Source organism: Dipodomys merriami, unplaced genomic scaffold (assembly GCF_024711535.1).
Source record: "Dipodomys merriami isolate MVZ:Mamm:240054 unplaced genomic scaffold, mDipMer1.0.p SCAF_5, whole genome shotgun sequence".
NCBI lineage: Eukaryota > Metazoa > Chordata > Mammalia > Rodentia > Heteromyidae > Dipodomys > Dipodomys merriami.
The window spans coordinates 25,647,200-25,666,476 of NW_027206068.1; the positions used below are offsets into that span (position 1 = coordinate 25,647,200).

Consider the following 19,277-nt stretch of genomic DNA (forward strand, 5'->3'; position numbering starts at 1 on the left):
AACTTAAGAGTATTATGGTGGCTCCAAAGTCTTACTCCCAAGACACAATATTGACACCATCTTGAATAAGGAAAATATCATAGTCTTTAAAGGGTGTTGCCCATTGGGTGCTGGTGGATCACACCTGTAATCCAAGCTACTCAGAGAACTGAGATCTGAGGATCACAGTTCAAAGCCAGCCCAGACAGGAAAGACCATGAGACTCTTATTTCCAATAAACCACCAGAAAACAGGAGGTGGTGCTGTGGCTCAAAGTGGTAGAGCTCTTTTTGCTAAAGGCTAGCACTCTACTACTTTGAGCCATAGTGCCACTTGTTTTCCTGGATATAAGTGTGTGTCCTATTGACAAACCATTGGGTCACTGGTTTCTAATTCATTTCTACATCCAAGTACAGAAAGGAAATCAACTGCTCTTTGCACAGCCACAGTTCTGTCTGTACTTTGGACACAAGAGGGGAAAGAGAGGCCAAGTGCCCAGGGATGGAGAAACCACTCAGTTCAATTTACTGCAAAATGCAGATACTTTGGAGGGGGGAATTATCCACTCTTGTACGCCAGCTAGGACTAAGCATTTCTGATATTGAATATGCAGTCATGTGATTCAACCCAAACAAGTCATTTGCTGGAATATGAATGGGCACTCACCCCATGCATGCCAGGGCAGTTAGAAAGTATAACATAAAATGACATCTGCAAATGTATGAGGGCTGATGATAGATAAGATCCTGCTATAAAGAGCTCATGGTGGGTCCTTAAAAAACAATCACCAGACCTAAAAATAAAAGGGGAGGTCTAAGTCTAATACTTTGTGGGGGCATATTGGACTTATGGCTTATTTGAACATTGTGTAAAATTCAACCTGGGGGGAGTGGAATGGGAGGAGAAGAGAGGTGAATCTGAATGGGAGGTGTTCCAGGAGGCAGACACCTCAGCTTCTTCAAGGTATGCACTTGAAAGCTAAACATTACATTTTGAATCATTCCAATTGCTCCTGCTTTGGTTTGCAGAGATGTATTCCTAATCTACCCTAACAAAGGCTTTTGTCTTCTCCTTCCAGTTGGCTCTGGGGGTCTTGCAGATTGGCTTTGTAGTCATCTACTTATCTGAGTCCCTAATCAGTGGCTTCACTACTGCGGCTGCCATTCATGTTTTAGTTTCCCAACTCAAATTCATGCTGCAGCTGACAGTCCCAGCACACACCGACCCATTCTCAATTTTCAAAGTGAGTATTCCATTCCCTTAAAACTATTGAAACAGTTGGACACTGATAGCTCACAGCTGTAATCCTAGCTACTCAGGAGGCTGAGATCTGAGGATCACAGTTTGCACTTAACCCTGGGCAGAAAAGTCTATGAGTCTGTAATTTCCAATCAAACATCAAAAAGCCAGAAATGGAGCTAAGGTACAAATGGTAGAGCACCACCTTGAATTCCCAGTACAAATGAAACTCACTATTGTATTTTTTGGAGAATTTCTGTTTGCTGAGGGGATCACCTATGATTTCTAAGAAACCAATGCATTCTGAATTTGAGTTACATGAGTAAAAGATTTGAAAAGAAAAACAGAGATGAAGATACACTTCTCTTAAAGTTGACTCAAGTATTTTCAAAGAGGAAATATATAATCAAAGTATATCAGTCAAACCTTTGCTATTTGTTTTAAGTTTTAAATTTTTTCCCAAAATCCTATTTTGAAAAATACAATTGGTCATTAGCTTCTGATGTTTTCCTATTTCTCAAAAAGTAAATTAGCCACTAGGTAGATAGGGAAATGATCTTCAATTTCTCTAGAAGATGAAAAATAGAAGGCTTAAGAGAAAAAATTACAAGGTAACTAGTTTTGCAGATTTTAGTTGGCGTTATTTCCAACTGTAGAATCTAGCAATAGAGTTCAAAATATTTCACTCCACAACAAGGCCTGATTACATTTACAGTGGGAGTAAAAGAAGTGATAGAGAGAAAACAGAAGTGAGGGACAGAGACAGCAGTACCCATTACAGTTCATTTGGATGTGGTTTGAACAGCTGCACATTTGTGACTGGCTGTGTCAGTTGTTTGTTTCATAAGTAAGTTACATTCTGTTTAGGCAGCAGAAACTTTAGGCCAAATTAAAATATGTGCAGAGTACTTTTGGCCAATTTCTCAATTTTGAGAAGATGGATTAAACTTCGGGCATTGATTTCACCATTCCCTGTCACCATCATAAATGAGCTGATTTGATCTCAAATCCCACTGGAAAATAGTAAGATGATAGACTTGGTAAGTTTGCAATCAGAAAACAGACCAATAGGAAAAAATTTGGTTAATGCAGGTTATTTCTAACTTCTCTTTCTTCTTGCCATCATGAGTTAAAGTGTTTATAGGCTAGTTCATACTAGAATCTCTTGTTTTGTAATAAGAGGAAAGAAACCTTTTGTGTTTGGGGGCCATATCTGCTTCCTTAAAGTTTTGGCTTGGTTATGTCTTTGGCATGAGGGAGTCCAATGAGTTTGATACAGTCTGTGGGGACCTCATTCTCATTTAATGGCCTTACATTATTTTGTTTCACAACTAGTAGTGTGCTCAGCACTGTGTCAAGACAAGTATTGTGAGTGTGAGATAGAAGTTGCTTTCTCATCTGGTCCGGAGCTACTGTAGGAATAGGGGCTTCTTCTGGAACCTAGTTTGGGCCTACTTGAGCTGTCTTGGTTCCCTGATATAGTACTTAACCCACTTCAAACAGAAAAACAGCATAGTACAATTCAAGAAACCAGTTTCCAGAAGCAACCTGGAGAATCAGATACAAAATGTAAAGGGTCTAGATATTTGAAAGACCAGAATGTAAAGGAATGGATGCTTTTTAAAAAAATCTGAGACTATGGGCTGGGAAGGTGGCTCAGTGGTAGAGTGCTTTCCAGCATGAGGCCCTGAGCTCAATTCCTTAGCACCACATAAGCAAAGAAAGCCAGAAATGGCACTGTGGCTCAAGTAGTAGAGCGGAACTGAGGGACAGCGCCCAGGCCCAGAGTTCAGGCCCTATGACTGACAAAAAAAAAAAAAAAAAAAAAAGTCTGAGATTGAAAGTTATTCACTGGGCAAAATAGCAGTAATGGTTGTAAAATAAAACAATGGCAAAGAGATCTAGGACAGAAGAGATGTGTTGTAAAATCAGGAAAAGTTTTCCACAGAATTTGACACTAGCCAGAGAACTTCTGCCCCAAAATGACAGAAGCACCTACACTGCTAATTCCCCCTTGTCATATCACCGCGCTCAGCACTACAATTTCAGAACTCATCGTTCATGGAAGCAGAATTGCAATAATCTATGCTAGTCCTTTTGTTTTTATTTTCATCTTCTTGGAGGTATTTGTATCCACATTATGTACTAATATAGGACTTTGATAATTTTTTTTTGTTTGTTAACTTGTAGGTTCTAGAATCTGTATTCACCCAAATACAGAAGACTAATATTGCAGACCTTGTTACATCCGTGATTATCCTGTTGGTTGTATTTCTGGTTAAAGAAATAAATCAGCGCTACAAAAGCAAACTCCCAGTGCCTATTCCCATCGAGCTCATCATGGTAACTGACCATCTCAGGAACGGGTTTCACAATCCAATGTCTTTATGTTAAAAGCCCTTCACCATGCATAAATCAGGTTTTAGTATGATTTTTCTCTTCAGCCAAAATTGAATAACTTCCTATTATGAGTTGGGTTTTTTTCTTTCCATGTCACAGGAGGGTGAAGTGACATCAGACAATAGATTGATTCATTTGAATTAGAGCTGAAGGCTTCCCATCTCAATAGCAAACTAGAATTACCCTGGACTTCTTTTTTAAAAAAATTAAATAAACATTCAAGCTAGAAATTATTCTTTCAGGAAGCTAAGGTGGGTTTGGGCTGTGGTATGTTTGTGTCAAAGTATCCTTGATTGCATCTCACAGTTGGGCATTTTGCTACCTTGCAGACCGTCATTGCAACAGGTGTATCGTACGGCTTTGACTTTGAACACAGGTTCAACGTGTCTGTGGTGGGAGAGATGAAAAGTGGGTAAGTGTGTCTCAGGTACTGGTGTCTCTCAGCACTGAGCAGAGAGCAGTGAGTAGTACTTACAGGACACATCCAGCCCAGCTCAGTAACCCTTGGCACCTTGCATGCATAAAGGAGGCTCCGTCTCTCAAGGAAGCAGCTGCAAAGAATGATGTTAATATCAGGAAGTTTCTCCCATGGAACAACTCACAAATGTAGACAAGCAAGAACTCACACAAAAGGCAAACTTGGGAAAGTAGGGAAAGCAGAAGAATAGGCTCAATAAATCACTCCTGCTTATAAAGAAGCATCAGCTGAAATCAGATTTCCTTGTGCATAAATTACTGTAAACAGTAGTAGTGCTTTGTTTGAGGTTACTGGAGCCAAGTTCCAAAAGTTCAAAAGAGATACTGAAGGTACACCGCTTCAGCAACCCAGATAGGGACGCTCTGTCCTTTCCCATGAGCAAATTCAAAACAAAGCCAAAGCCTCTTTAACTACCATCAAAGGATGGGAAGCCTAGTTTGTTTAAGAAATTTGAAAATGTCTTGCATTACATTTAGTGGATTGAGAAGGGAGTTTGAGAAGGGAGTTCTGCCTCCTCTCTCTTCTTACTATAGATAGATCAGTCTCTTGCAACTTATTTACCAACGAAGGGAGTTGCCCTGTAGAGAGGAAGGAAGGAGGGAGAGAGGAAGGCAAGCAGGCAGGCAGGCAAGAAGGAAGGAAGGAAGGAAGGAAGGAAGGAAGGAAGGAAGGAAGGAAGGAAGGAAGGAAGGAAGGAAGGAAGGAAGGAAGGCTGTTCTTCACCAGGAGAATTCCAGACATCAACACACACACACACACACACACACACACACACACACACACACACACACACACACACACATATAGTCTTAAAAATGCTCTACAAACAAAACTATAGACAAAAGTTTTTCTAGATGCTGTGTACCACATGATGAAATTCACCATCTTACTCTAATTTCTCAAAAAGCTTATGAGCATATTAATTCCATCATTTCTGTTTAGTATTATATGAATCACTGAAAACCAGTAAAATCCTTAAGAAAACATGTCAATATGAAGATCCAAACAATAAAATGCTGCCTATGCTGTATAAATTTGCTAAATCATATTATTAAATTACTATTGAATATACTCAAGTCAGGCACAGTGGCTCATGTCTGTAATCCCAGATACTCAGGAGGCAGAAAATAGGTGAATCAAAGTTAGAGGCTAGCTTGGACAAAAAGTTAGCAAGAGAGTTGGGAATGTGACTTAGTGGTAGAGTGCTTGTCTAGCATGCACGAAGCCCCAAATTCGATTTCTCAGTACCACATAAACAGAAAAAAAAAAAAGTTAGCAAGACCCATATCTCAATCAATCAGCTGAACACAGTGACGCATACCTGTGATTCCAGCTACCTAGGAGGAATAGGTAGGAGGACTGAAACTGGCTCAGATAAAAATTTGAGACGCTAAAAAATAACAAAAAAAGGACTGGGCGAATAGTTCAAGTGGTATAGCGCTCGCCTATCAAATGTGAAGGCCTGAGTTCAAACCCCGGTGGTGTTAAACCAAATTCCCTTTAAAAGCAGATATATAAGAAGTGGAGGCATGGCTCAAGTAGTAGGATTCCAAATACAAATGCTGAGCTAGGAAATGGGGACCTGAATTTAGGTCTCAGTTCTTCCTTCCTTCCTTCCTTCCTTCTCTTTCGTTCTTTTCTTTCTTTCTTTCTTCCTTCCTTCCTTCCTTCCCTCCTTCCTTCCCTCCTTCCTTCTCTTTCTTTCTTTTCTTTCTTTCTTTCTTCCTTCCTTCCTTCTTTCTTTCTTCTCTTTCTTTCTTTCTTTCTTTCTTTCTTTCTTTCTTCCTGTCTTTCTTTCCTTCTTTCTTTCCTTCTTTCTTTCTTTCTTTCTTCCTTCCTTTCTTTCTTTCTTTCTTTCTTTCTTTCTTCTTTCCCTTCTTTCCTTCCTTCCTTCCTTCCTTCCTTCCTTTCTTCCTTCCTTCTTTCCTCTCTTTCTCTCTCTCTCTCTCTCTCTCTCTCTCTCTCTCTCACACACACACACACACACACACACACGCATACACATACCACAAGCAGATTTGTGAATGGTTTAGATTTATTTTTTTTAACCAGTCCTGGAGTTTGAACTCGGGGCTTGGGCTCTGTTTCTTAGCATTTTCTTTTTGCACAAGGTTAGTTAGTGCTCTACTACTTGAGCCGCAGCTCTTCTTCCTTGTGAATGGTTTAAAAGCAAAAGGAAATTTCTCTTCAGATCTTTGTGTGTTCCACTTAATGCACTGCAAACATTATTTTTAAATTTAAGAACTTGTGAAGCAGAAACTAGGCTGAAACTCTTGTCTACTTCTAGTGCTTCCCTCCATCCTGAAAGTTTCAAATGATTACATTATATTTAAAGGTCTAAGGCATAAACTTCGCCAGAAAAACAACATGAAAAATCAAAGAGGATCTTGTCAGAAGCCAAAGGATTTTGACAATAAATGTTAAGCTTAAGATCACTGAGTGATAATCCTAGAGAATTTATTTAGTAAATACACTCCTATCAGCGGGCCTGTCTCCAGGTGTGTGGGGCTGGGAAGTAGCTAGTTCATATTTTCTCATGACACTGCAGAGAGGCAGTAGGACCTAGTAGCTAAGTCATGGATTCTAGAAGCACAGTGTCCTCGCTTGACTTCAGACTCACTTCCTGACCCTCAGCAAATGACTGACCTCAGTACCTCAGTGGACTTAGTTGTAAAAATGGGGCTAAAAAGAATAGCTCTTAGATGGAATTCTTAAAAGATTCAGAGAGCCTATCCTATAATTAGTGTTTAAATCACTTTACTACTATTACTAATTTACTGCCTAAGTAACAAGACATTTGATATGTTTTTTTTGAACTGGCATTGGGACTTGAACTCAGGGCCTCGTGCTCTTGCTGAACTTTTTCACTTACGGTTGACCTTCTGCCACTTGAGCCATACCTCCAGTTCCAGATTTTTGCTGGTTAATCAGAGATAGAAGTCTCATGAACTTTTCTGCCAGGGCTGGCTTAGAACCACAATCCTCAGATCTTACACTACTGAGTAGCTAGTATAATAGGCATGGGCCACCAGGGCCTGGCGGTGTGCTTTTTTACATTATGTTTTTTTCTAAATGATGATCAAATAGGTATGTTAAATTTCTGGTGATTGCAAAATAAATATTGCCAGAAGATAATGATTATTGATTACTGCTAATCTGCTATTGTGCATATGCCACCTTAGAAATTATTTTGTGATATCGAGCACACTAAATATAAATAAGGACCCAGAGGAAGTGCCACTTGAGATAGAAAAGGAAACATGGAGGATACACTTAGATTACATGGACACCCTACAGTAACAGTGAGCAGATACTTCAAAGTTCACGGGGTCAAACAGTCACACATTATTTTATTTGACCCTCATATAAACTGTAAGAAAAACAGAACAGGTGTTATTAGCCTCCTTTACAAATGAGGAAACTGAGGCTCAGGGTAATGAGAAGCAGAAGCAGAAGCAGAAAATGAAGTCTCCATCAGACCATTCTGTGGTGTTCAGAAGTCAAAAGTAAAGACTAATAGTAGGGTTCTAGCTATTTTGCTATAAAATACAACACTAATTGTATCGCTGAAAGATGTGTTTTAAAAACAAAACAAAACAATATTTTTAGCTAACTTGCCAATTTATGGTGTCAGCAGAATGTAGAAGCATAGTATTTCTTCAAAACTAGAGCTTAAAGGAGGCTCACACTGTAATCCTAGCTACTCAGGAAGCTGAGCTCTGAGGATCCTGGTTCAAAGCCAACCTTGGAAGAAAAGTTGAAGAAACTTTTATCTCCAATAACCAGCAAAATGCCCAATTGAAAGCGTAGCTCAAGTTGAGTATGAGCTGTGAGTGAAGAAGCCAAGTGGACGTGCAAGGCCAGTTTAAGGGCCAGTACCAGCACAGAAAAAAAAAATAATAAACTAGAGCTGAAAATTCATGATCAAAGCTGTGTATAACACATAGAACAGCAATGTAGTAAAAGTGGGCTATATACAATTGGCCTACTTTGAACAAACATTAGGTCTGATGCAGGTGTTTATAGGAGCTGAACATTTTAGTAAATTAAGATGAGTTTGAGACAGACAATATATTTTTTGCAGGTCCTAGGGCTTGAACTCAGGGCCTGGACACTGTCCCTGAGCCTCTCTGGGCTGAAGGCTAAGCTCTCTACCACTTGAGCCATAGTGCCACTTCCTGCTTTTTCTGAGTGGTTCATTGTAGATAAGAGTCTCATGAACTTTTCTGCCCAGGTTGGCTTTGAACCAGGATCCTCAGATCTCAGCCTCCTGAGTAGGCAGGATTAAAGGCATGAGCTCTTGGCACCTGGCTAGATGGACACCTTTTATAATGAAACTTGGAAATATATTTAACTACTCTCACTTTGTGAGAGCCCTGAAGTGTATATCCGTTGTCAAGTTCAAGTTCCTCTACCACTCGATTATTTTAAATGAAAGCCACTCTCCATGGGGCTATGGCTGACTCCAGCAGATCTGTGAAGTGCGGGGTAAAGTCCAAGGCCTACCTGTTTGGTGGGGCTTTTCCTTGAAAGGTTATATTATCAATGGAGAGAAGGCTTTATTTTACTTTCCTTATCTTAGAATTGTGTTTGCACAAAGAGCCTCCATCTACAGATAACTATAACGTCTTTGTGGGTGATACTCTGCAATGAACTCAACAGAAAACATGAAGTTATAAGGATATAATTGTACAATCATAATGTTGGTGAACCCACATGGTAAATCCAGTGTATCATTATCATTGGACTGGATTTAAACTCTTTTATGACATCTAGGTAGCATAGATTTCCCCCACTTAAAAAAGCCAAGTTCTCTTTTTTTTGGGTCTGTTCGTGGGGCCTGAACTCTAGACCTGGGCACTGTCCTTTGCACTTCAGCTCAAGGCTAGCGCTCTACCACTTGAGCCACAACGCCACTTCTGGCTTTTTTCTTTTTGCTTATGTGGTGCTGAGGAATCGAACCCAGGGCCTCAGGCATGCAAGGCAAGCGCTCTACCACTGAGCCACCTTCCCAGTCCCAGGGACTAAGTTCTTATAAGTCAAACTCCAAGGTAAGACACAGGTCCGAGTTGTGTCACATAGTTGTGTCTCTCACTAGGACATTCATTGACTTGCCCAGTAAAAAGGATTTTACACACAAGTTTGATAACATTTGGATTTGCTAAATTTCAATTTCAGATTTCATCCCCCTATTACACCTGATGCACAGGTTTTCCAAGACACCATAGGAGACTGCTTCGGCATTGCTATTGTGGCCTTTGCAGTAGCCTTCTCGGTAGCCAGTGTGTATTCCCTCAAGTACGATTATCCGATTGATGGCAATCAGGTAAGAATACAACCTATGCTGTGTCTACAGGCAATTTGAATATCTTGTGCATATCATATTCTTCTATATGAAAATGCAGATGCTTGTAAGAACATTTTTTGTTTTCCTGTCAGGAGTTAATAGCTTTGGGAATGAATAATATATTCGCTGGATCATTCCAAGGATTTGCAGGGAGTACAGCCCTCTCCAGATCAGGAGTTCAGGAAAGTACTGGAGGGAAAACACAGGTATTTTGGTGTCTTTACTACCCCCATCATCCTAGCATTGATAACTAGCAAATCCAAGTGAGGTCAAGCGCCCATTGTCATGAGCATTGTTTGGTCTTCCCAGGTCGCTGGGATTGTCTCCGGTGTCATCGTGTTGATTGTCATTGTAGCCATTGGATTTCTTCTACAACCACTACAAAAGGTAGCCCTCCTCTCTTCTGCATTACATCTGTCTCCTTGGGGTGAGAAATCAAAGACCCTGGCTTTCTAATTTTGAGAGCCTAAACAAGGAAAAATGAAGTAATGATGAAATCTCAGGTACTCTCTTTACTCAATATTCTATGGGCCAAAAATATTGCCTTTTTTTTGGCAGTGTTGTATGAATGTGAGGAATGCAGATGGCCCAACTACCTTATCTACTCTGGGTTCTGCATGTCCGTGGCTCGGAATATAATTAATGCTTAAATAGGAGGGTGCTCTGGCTTTGCAGCTTCAACCTGGAATGACTGAAGTAAGATTTTTCCTCAAGGTCAAGGTAATCAGGCTCTCTATCTAATACAGAGAGTGGTGCTACCAGCCACAGATTTGTTAGGAATACTCCTCCCAGCCACTCCTAGAGGTCTGGTTTGACTCCAAAACCAACACTATCAGCCTACAGGATGGGAGCAAACAGGAGGACACAGGCCTGTCCTCCTGACCCTCGGACTTCTCTGTCTATAACTGTAAGGGTCTAATTTAATGCATTATAAGTTGCTGTGCATCCAAATCATACATATATATATGTATGTATATGTATATATACATATACATATACACACACACACACATATATATATATATATATATATATATATATATATTGCAGATCCTGGAAAACATTGAATCTTCAAGAAACCTGATGATGATAAACATAAGAACAAGTCTTACTGTGCTACAAGTCTTACTGAATTCTCTGTATTTTTAAACTGGTATTCATTTATATACCATTTTCTTTTTAAAGTTACTAAAGACTATATTTCTCCCAAAGTGATTTTTAGTCTGTTGGGGAATCGAATTTGCTGCTTAGATAATAAATTATGCGAGTTATTTGTGAAGTTAGGAACCAGTGGCTCATGCCTAGAATCCAAGCTACTCAAGAGACTGAGATCTAAAGATCACAGTTTGAAGCCAGGGAAGTCTATGAGACTCTTATTTTCAATTAATCACCAAAAAGCTGCCAAGCCAAGCTATAGTTCAACATGCTAGTCTTGAGGGGGAAAAAAAAGCTCAGAGACAGCACACAATCTCTGAGTTCAAACACCAAGACCAGCACGCACACATACACACACACAGAGTTACTTGTGAAGATTCAAAATACCCAAGTTAGCTAAACATTGTTCAAGGTATGAAAATATAAGGTATGTTTGGTTTTCTTTATACACTGTGCTTTCATAATGTGAAAGTAATAGCTGTCCAAATGTCTTGTTCCATACAGAATGAATTGGTTCAAAGGGCAGGTGGAGGAGATTCCCTCCATTGTGTTAGAATTCAAACAAGTATTTGTATGCTACTTACCTCAACCATGAGAAGTCCCACAAGCTCAATTATGGCATTCTAGCATGTAAGAACTGGAAGCCGGATAGGTATGGCAGTTGGGTTTATAATCTAGACCCCTCAATGAAGTCACCATTCAAAGGTGTCAACATTGACACTTCTTAAGGGGCCCTGTTTAAGGTGTTAGTACTGGCTTGGAGAATATTAATTCATCAGTTCATCTATCCATTCTTGGAATACTACTATTACTTCATTTTTCTGTGCCAGTCCTGGGGCTTGAACTCAAGGCCTTAGCTTTTTTGCTCAACATTGGCTCTCTGCCACTTGGGCCATACATTCACTTCCGTCTTTTTGCTGGTTAATTGGAGAGAAGAGTCTCACAAACTCTTCAAACTGGGACCCTCAGCCTCCAGAGTAGGATTACAAGTACCCAGCTTTATTCTTAGAATAATTTTTTTTTTTGGTCAGTCGTGGGACTTGAACTCTGGGCCTGGGGGCTGTTCCTGAGTTCTTCAGCTCAAGGCTAGCACTCTACCACTGAAGCCACAGCATCACTTCCTGTTTTCAGGTGGTTAATTTGAGATAAGAATCTCACTGATTCCTGCCTGAGCTGGCTTTGAACCCTGATCCTCAGATCTCAGCCTCCTGAGTAGCTAGGACTTTACAGGCATGAGCCACCAGCACCCAGTTTAGAATACTTCTTAAGCACCTTCTGTAGGCATTCATCATCATCTCTGCTGCATCTGGAGATACCGCAGTGAAAAGGACAAATAGGATTTGTGCTCTCCCACAGAGTACACTTACAATTGGAATGCTCATCAACAAAGGTTAGAATTCTTATTCCAGGGCATTGTACTCTGAAAGCTTTATTTTCTTTCTAATTTTTTTACAAAGGGCAAACCTTATCTCCTCAAATTTAATGAGCATAGACTGGCTCTGCTTAGGAAGAATTCACTCCAGAACTTACATGCCAAAGGATATAAGACCTGCCTCTCTCTACACCAAGTTACAGACTCTTAAATATCATCAAATCACCCATGGCATAATCACAGGAACAGTTCAGCCCTTGTTGCTGTTGCTGGGGGACAGGTCAGAGTCCCAGCTCTGTGTGTCTTGCCTGGCACACAGGAAAAGGGCGTATCCTTTGATATACTCGGAGGCCTACTAAAGGCCTGCTTATCTGTAGCCTTCACCTTTGCTTCTATATGGTTTATTTGATTAACGTAGAGTACACCTGGTATTTATGTCTTTCACAGTCTGTCCTGGCCGCTTTAGCACTTGGAAACTTAAAGGGAATGCTGATGCAGTTTGCTGAAATAGGCAGATTATGGCGAAAAGATAAATATGATTGTGTAAGTAGACCCAAAAGTATGTGAAAAAGACAGAAATCAGGATGGCAGTTTAATGCTGATATCAAATACACTTTTATCTTGTAAGCTATGTGAACTTTTGTTTCTATGTATCTATTTGAAATTACTTTCGTGCATTTTAGTTACTGTCCTTAAATTGCACACTCTAATAATCATTCTTTGGGATATTTTGTGTATGTGTGCCAGTGCTAGAGCTTGCACTCAGGCCTTGGCCGCTGTCCCTTAGCTTTCTTATTCAAGAATGACATTCTTCTTGAGCTGCAGCTCCACTTCTGGCTTTTTGGTGGTTAGAGTGAGAGTCTCATGGACTTTTCTCTCAGGATTGGCTTTGAATCACTATTTTCAGATTTCAGCCTTCTAAGTAGGTAGAATTACAGGGTGAGCCACTGGTGCCTGGTTCTCTGAGATTTTTAGGATAGGCCTCAGCTGCACATGCTGATCCAGGCCTGTAATTCCAGGACTTGTGAAGTTGACACCAGAGGATCTTAAGTTAGAAGCTAGTCTGGGCGACATAGTGAGACTTTGTTTCAAGATAGATAGATAGATAGATAGATAGATAGATAGATAGATAGATAGATAGATAGATAGATAGATAGATAGATAATGGACAGGCTTCTATAAATAGAAAATGCTTCTCAAAATACTCATGTAAGACTTCCTTAGATCTGTTTTAACAATTCTTTCAGTTATCCTTCAAAACTCAGAATCTCTCAATATAAGGGTTTATATTGGGCTGGGAAGGTGGCTCAGTGGTAGAGCGCTTGCCTTGCATGCTCAAGGCCCTGGGTTCGATTCCTCAGCACCACATAAGCAAAAAGAAAAAAGCCGGAAGTGGTGCTGTGGCTCAAGTGGTAGAGCGCTAGCCTTGAGCTGAAGAGCTGAGGGACAGCACCCAGGCCCAGAGTTCAGGCCCCACGACTGGACCCAAAAAAAAAAAAAAAAAAGGGTTTATATTGCTTCTCTTCACTATGTAGTATATAAGTTATAAAGATGCTGTGAAGAAGGTAAATTCTGAACATTTATTCCTTCGGGAAATACTCCTTTTGGACAATTGTAAAGGCCAATTCTTATGTCTTCCAATGAGAAGCAGAGTCCATAATCTAATCAGGGTCAAAGTCTGGGTGTAAAAGTCCTTGTCGACATACCCTATGGTACGTAGAGAGCATAAAGTAATAAGCTACACACTTTGGGAGGTTTTAACCCTCTTTTTGCATGCTAAAATTTTCATAGAGTGGTAGACATTAATTAAATCCAACAGCCCAAGAGAATGATTAGGCTCTTACTTACTTAGTTTGCTGGATTTTGATGGGGAAGGAGATTTTTATCTTTTCTTATTTTTGTTTTTGCAGAGCTGGGGATAGAACCCAGGGCCTTTGTGCATCCTAAATGTAAATGCTCTAACACTGAGCGACATCCTAGTTTGCTGATTTTAATGAATGGGATAGCTCTGGAATTTTTGCTAGGACAGACAAATAGGCTCCACCTATTTCCATAAATTGTTCAGGGATTGGGTTTGAAATGAACACATTCTCTGTGGATCCTTTTGGATGTGTTTGTGTTTCAATGACCCAGAACTTGAGCCCATAGAAATGACCTCTTGAGACAGGTGTATTCCTGGCCCAGGATTAACAAACAAACAAACAACAACAACAACAACAAAAAACTTCTAACCTCTGTTTTTAGACCTAGAAATCCACACTTTCCCATGGTTCTGGGCCTAAGCCATTGTATTTTACACATGTTGTTACAGCTAATTTGGATCATGACCTTCATCTTTGCCATTGTTCTGGGACTTGGCTTAGGCCTGGCAGCAAGTGTGGCATTTCAGCTCCTGACCATCGTGTTCAGAACCCAATTGTGAGTGTTCGGCGTTCTGCATTCTAGCAGGCTTTAGCTTGTATAATCAGAAGATAAGCTAAAACATTGTCACTGATCATGAGAAAAGTAGATTGACATATCTTCAGGATTGGCCCTTATAGCATTCCTCAGATTGCTCTCCTCAGGGCCTCGAAGGGCAGTTGAACAGAACAGGCCAGCATCAGAGCACCCATCCAGGGAGAGCTGCTATTGTTCTGTTTCCTGCTTTGACACCAATGCAGAGAAAGTATATAAACCTCTGTGCCTGTAACCTACTTGTAAACCACAGGTACTTCTGTTTTAAACAAGTTTAATGTCATTACCTTAGCCTTGTTAAAGAGGAAGATACATTTGCTGAGAAGACTGTAAGACCCTCTAGGAACAGGCAACTGCTATTTTTGTAGGTTGTTAGATTGCCTTCCCCCTTGGGAAGCTCAGAACTGGATCAGAGAACTTCTCAAAGGCCCTTCGGGTCCAACTTCCAGGTCCGAAATGCCACAAAAAAATTAAATTGATTCCTTAGTCCTTGCATCTTTAAATCTTTATCAGATAATACTACCACCATGTGGTCACTCAGCCTATGCTGGGTTATTACTGTGTGATTACAAGTAGATAGATACACAGCTGCCTGGAAACTGAGTTCTAGAACAGAAGTTGTTATTGTTGTTAAAGTTATGCCTCAACTGGCACAATATACTGGGATTGAAATATCTTGGTATTGCTCTTGTACTCTCATGCATTTATATTTTTATTGGATTTTGTTACTGTGGGCCTATCACACATAGAGATGAGCCCAACGGTCATAAGTCATTTTACCTCTCCAGATGCTTATCTATAATGTGGTCATTATACTGCCTCACTTTGATATTCAGACTCAATGTGCCCAAAGCTACAGAAGTGCTTTGTAAAAGGTGATGTTCCTGTTTAGGAGCTGTGGGATGTCACAAAGCTGGGCAAAACAGTGTGCTTGCCCTCTAGGCAGGTCTCTATGACATGACAATCTGCAACCCTTTATGTTTCAAAAAGTGAGACTGTGTTGATGTATGTGCTAGAAGGAAGGTCAGTGTTAGCCCTGTAGGCCTAACAAATATGCGTAAGTATTTACTTACTGTTTTTTGTGTTTCTTCCCCTACAGTCCAAAATGCAGCACCCTGGCTAACATTGGAAGAAGCAACATTTATAAGAATAAAAAAGATTATTCTGATGTAAGAAAGATTAATTTTTGTCTTTATTTTGTCAAAGGATATGTATATGAGCTGGGCATCCATGGCTCATGCCTGAAATCCTACTTATTTAGGAGACTGAGATCTGAGGATAATGGTTCAAAACTAGCCTGGGAAGGAAAGTCCGTGAAACCCTTATCTCCAATTAAGAACCAGAAAACTGGATGTAGAGCTGTGGCTTGAAGTGGTAGAGTGCTAGACTTGAACAACAGGAGTTCAGGAACAGCACCTAGGCACTGAGTTCCAGCTTCATGACCAGCAGGGGGCGGGGAGGGGTAGGGGGGGAGGGAAAGGATATGAATCTGAGTCTAGCATGTATCATCTAATATTTCTTCTCTATCTTGTAGATGTATGAGCCAGAAGGAGTGAAAATTTTCAGATGTCCATCTCCAATCTACTTTGCAAATATTGGTTTCTTTAAGCAGAAACTTACTGATGCTGTAAGGTTTGGGGTTATTTAACTTTTTACAAATTTACTAAATTTTAAACTCGTGGAATGAAATGTTTGGTTTTTCACCAGAAGGTCATTGGCTTCCCATCTGTTGAAGCTGGGGTATATCAGTGTTTAGATGTCTCATGTCCCAAAGCAAACTAAACTACCTTATAAATGATCTGTTAATATGTTGAAAAATAAGCCTCTTGATAAATATAAAACATAAAATCCTTTTTTATAAAATTCTACTGTAAAATGGGGGAAAAATGCCATAAGATTTTAGGCTGCTTATTTTTCCCCGAAAGTATAATCTTTAGGCTGCTTATTTTTCTACAGATTTTCTTGAGCATCACTTTTAGAAACAACAGGGCATCAGTTAAATATTTGACTACATCTTGAAGAGATTCGAGATAGCAAGTTTAGGGTGTTTGTCTGTTGTTTTTAGTGTGACAGGGTCATATTATGTAGTCAAGGTTGGCCTCAGGCTCATAATCCTCTTGCCTTCAGACTCCCAAGTGCTAGGATGATAGGCATGTGTCACCATGCCCGGATAAATAAAATATTTTGATTCTCCTTTCTTACTACTCTGGAGCTAAGTGCTGCAGAAAAAGAACAAACTTGGTTTAAAGAGTGGAGTAAAGGTTAGCCCAGCTGGGCACCGGTGGCTCATGCCAGTAATCCTAGCTACTCAAGAGGCCGAGATCTGGGGAATCTCGGTTCAAAGCCAGCCGGGGCAGGAAAGTCCGAGAAACTCTTATCTCCAACAAACCACCAGAAAACCGGAAGTGGCAATGTAGCTCAAGTGGTAGAGCGCTAACCTTGAGCTGAAGAGCTGAGGGAGAGCTCAGGCCCAGAGTTGAAGCCCCACGACCGACAAAAAAAAAAAAAAAAAAAAAAAGATTAGCCCAATTTAATATCAAAATTACACACCCATATAAGAAAAAACTTCATAAAATATAATAATAATAACTCTAATAGAAGAAAAATTGTGTTAGAAGCAATAGTAAATAGGTACCACCTATACTTGACAAGTAGAAAAATAAACAGTATAGAATCACCAAACACAAACAGAATCAAAAAAAGTTAATGGGCTGGGAAAGTGGCTCAGTGGTAGAGCGCTTGCCTTGCATGCCTGAGGCCGTGGGTTCGATTCCTCAGCACCACAAAAGCAGAAAGAAAAAAGCTGGAAGTGGAGCTGTGGCTCAAATGGTAGAGCGCTAGCCTTGAGCTGAAGAGCTGAGGGACAGCCAGGCCCAGAGTTCAGGCCCTACGACCGGACCCAAAAAAAAAAAAAAAAAAAAAGAATAAAAAAAAAGTTAAAATATATTCATGGATCATTTTTAGACAAATCCTGGGCTGTACAGAGGTTTTTGAATTTTGATTGTAGGATACAAGTTAAGCAAATCATAGACATGATATGTCATTCTTGTTGGTATTCTTTAAATGACTTATCAATTATATCACAAATATTCTTCTTATGTGTCCTAATCCCTCAACCCACCTCAGCTAGTTGTTTCAATTATGCCAATATACAATGTAACAGAGTGAATTTTTCAGGTTGGGTTTAGTCCACTTCGGATTCTACGCAAGCGCAACAAAGCTCTGAAGAAAATCCGAAAACTGCAGAAGCGAGGCCTGCTGCAAGTGACACCTGTAAGTATCTTAATTACATCCTACATATTATGGCCAACAGCTTAGTAAGACATAGGATACAAGAGTTCAGGGTGTTCCATTCCTTTTTCTTTTTCTTTTTGCTGTCTGTAGTGGGGCTTGAAGTTGGGGCCTCGGCGCTGTCTCTGAGCTCTTTTGCTCAATGTTAGCACTCTACCACTTTGAACCACAGCTCTGGTGGTTAATTGGAGATAAAAGTCTCACAGACTGTCCTTCCCAGGCTCTCTTTGAACCATGGTCTTCAGATATCAGCCTCCTGAATAGCTGGGATTATAGGCAATAGCCACTGGCCTCTGGCTATTGCATCCCTTTAAACATGTGTCAATGTCATTTTTTAAAAGTGACATCTTGGAGAAACTCCTTAAAATTTTTATAGTCCTAATTAAGCATCCAAAACAAGTGGCTCTAATTCCACTCTTCAACCCACCTTTGAATCTTTCCTTCAAAAACTCCCTAGTGGGGCTGGGAAGGTGGCTCAGTGGTAGAGTGCTTGCCTTGCATGCATGAGGCCCTAGGTTCGATTCCTCAGCACCACATAAGCAGAAAAAGCCAGAAGTGGCACTGTGACTCAAGTGGTGGAGCGCTAGCCTAGAGCTGAAGAGGTGAGGGACAGCGCCCAGGCCCAGGGCTCAAGCCCACTACCAACAAAATCAAACAAACAAAAACTTCTAGCTCCCCTTGACATCCACACATTTTTCATAGTCAGAACCATCATGCATGTTCTCCTCTCCTGCAGAAGGGCTTCATATGCACTGCTGAAGGCTTAAAAGATTCTGATGAGGAGCTTGACAACAATCAGATCGAAGAACTGGACCAGCCAATCAATACTACAGACCTGCCCTTCGAGATAGACTGGAATGCTGATCTTCCACTCAATATTGTGGTCCCCAAAATCAGTCTTCACAGCCTCATTCTTGACTTCTCAGCAGTGTCATTTCTTGATGTTTCATCAATGCGGGGCCTCAAAACGGTAATATTTTGGGGAGTAGTAGTGGGGTTTGAACTCAAGGCCTCATGCTTGTTAATGTTAGGCTGGTGCTCTTACACCAAGCCACAACTCCAGCCTTTTCTGTTCTGATTATTATTGTTGTTGTTGTTATTGTTGTTGTCAGTACTGGGTCTTGAACTCAGGAGCTGGGATCTGTCCCTGAGCTCTTTTGCTCAAGGCTCTATCACTTTGAGCCACAGTACCACTTCTGGTTTTCTGGTGGTTAATTGGAGATAAGAGTCTCAGGACTTTCCTGCCCCAAACTGGCTCTGAACTGAGATCCTGAGATCTCAGCCTCCTGAGTGACTAGGCATGAGCCACTGGTGCCCCACTTGCTTATTATTTTTTAGATGAAGTCTCACTTAATCCACCAGCATGTGCCAGGACCAAGGTCTGCCTCTAGGCTTTCCATTCCAACTGAGATGACAGGCATGTACCACCATGCCCAGCTTCTTCAGCTGAGATGAAGTCTATGGACTTTTCTGCCCCAGCTGGCCTGGAACAATGATCCTCTTAATCTCAGCTCACCATGTAACTAGGATGAGTGGTCCACACACCGTGCCCAGCTTTTATG

General features: G+C 40.6%; 1 protein-coding gene across 1 annotated transcript in view; it reads left to right on the plus strand.

Moving 5' to 3' along the window:
* Slc26a3 (solute carrier family 26 member 3) overlaps positions 1–19,277 on the plus strand; it is a 41,179-nt gene that overhangs the window by 13,584 nt on the left and 8,318 nt on the right. The window contains exons 6-17 of the mRNA XM_069996227.1: positions 1,058–1,222; positions 3,409–3,561; positions 3,948–4,030; positions 9,275–9,422; positions 9,536–9,649; positions 9,753–9,830; positions 12,418–12,513; positions 14,282–14,388; positions 15,524–15,593; positions 15,959–16,051; positions 17,602–17,697; positions 18,452–18,685. Coding sequence (XP_069852328.1) covers positions 1,058–1,222; positions 3,409–3,561; positions 3,948–4,030; positions 9,275–9,422; positions 9,536–9,649; positions 9,753–9,830; positions 12,418–12,513; positions 14,282–14,388; positions 15,524–15,593; positions 15,959–16,051; positions 17,602–17,697; positions 18,452–18,685 — 1,437 coding nt within the window. The remainder of the gene's footprint in view (positions 1–1,057; positions 1,223–3,408; positions 3,562–3,947; positions 4,031–9,274; positions 9,423–9,535; positions 9,650–9,752; positions 9,831–12,417; positions 12,514–14,281; positions 14,389–15,523; positions 15,594–15,958; positions 16,052–17,601; positions 17,698–18,451; positions 18,686–19,277) is intronic.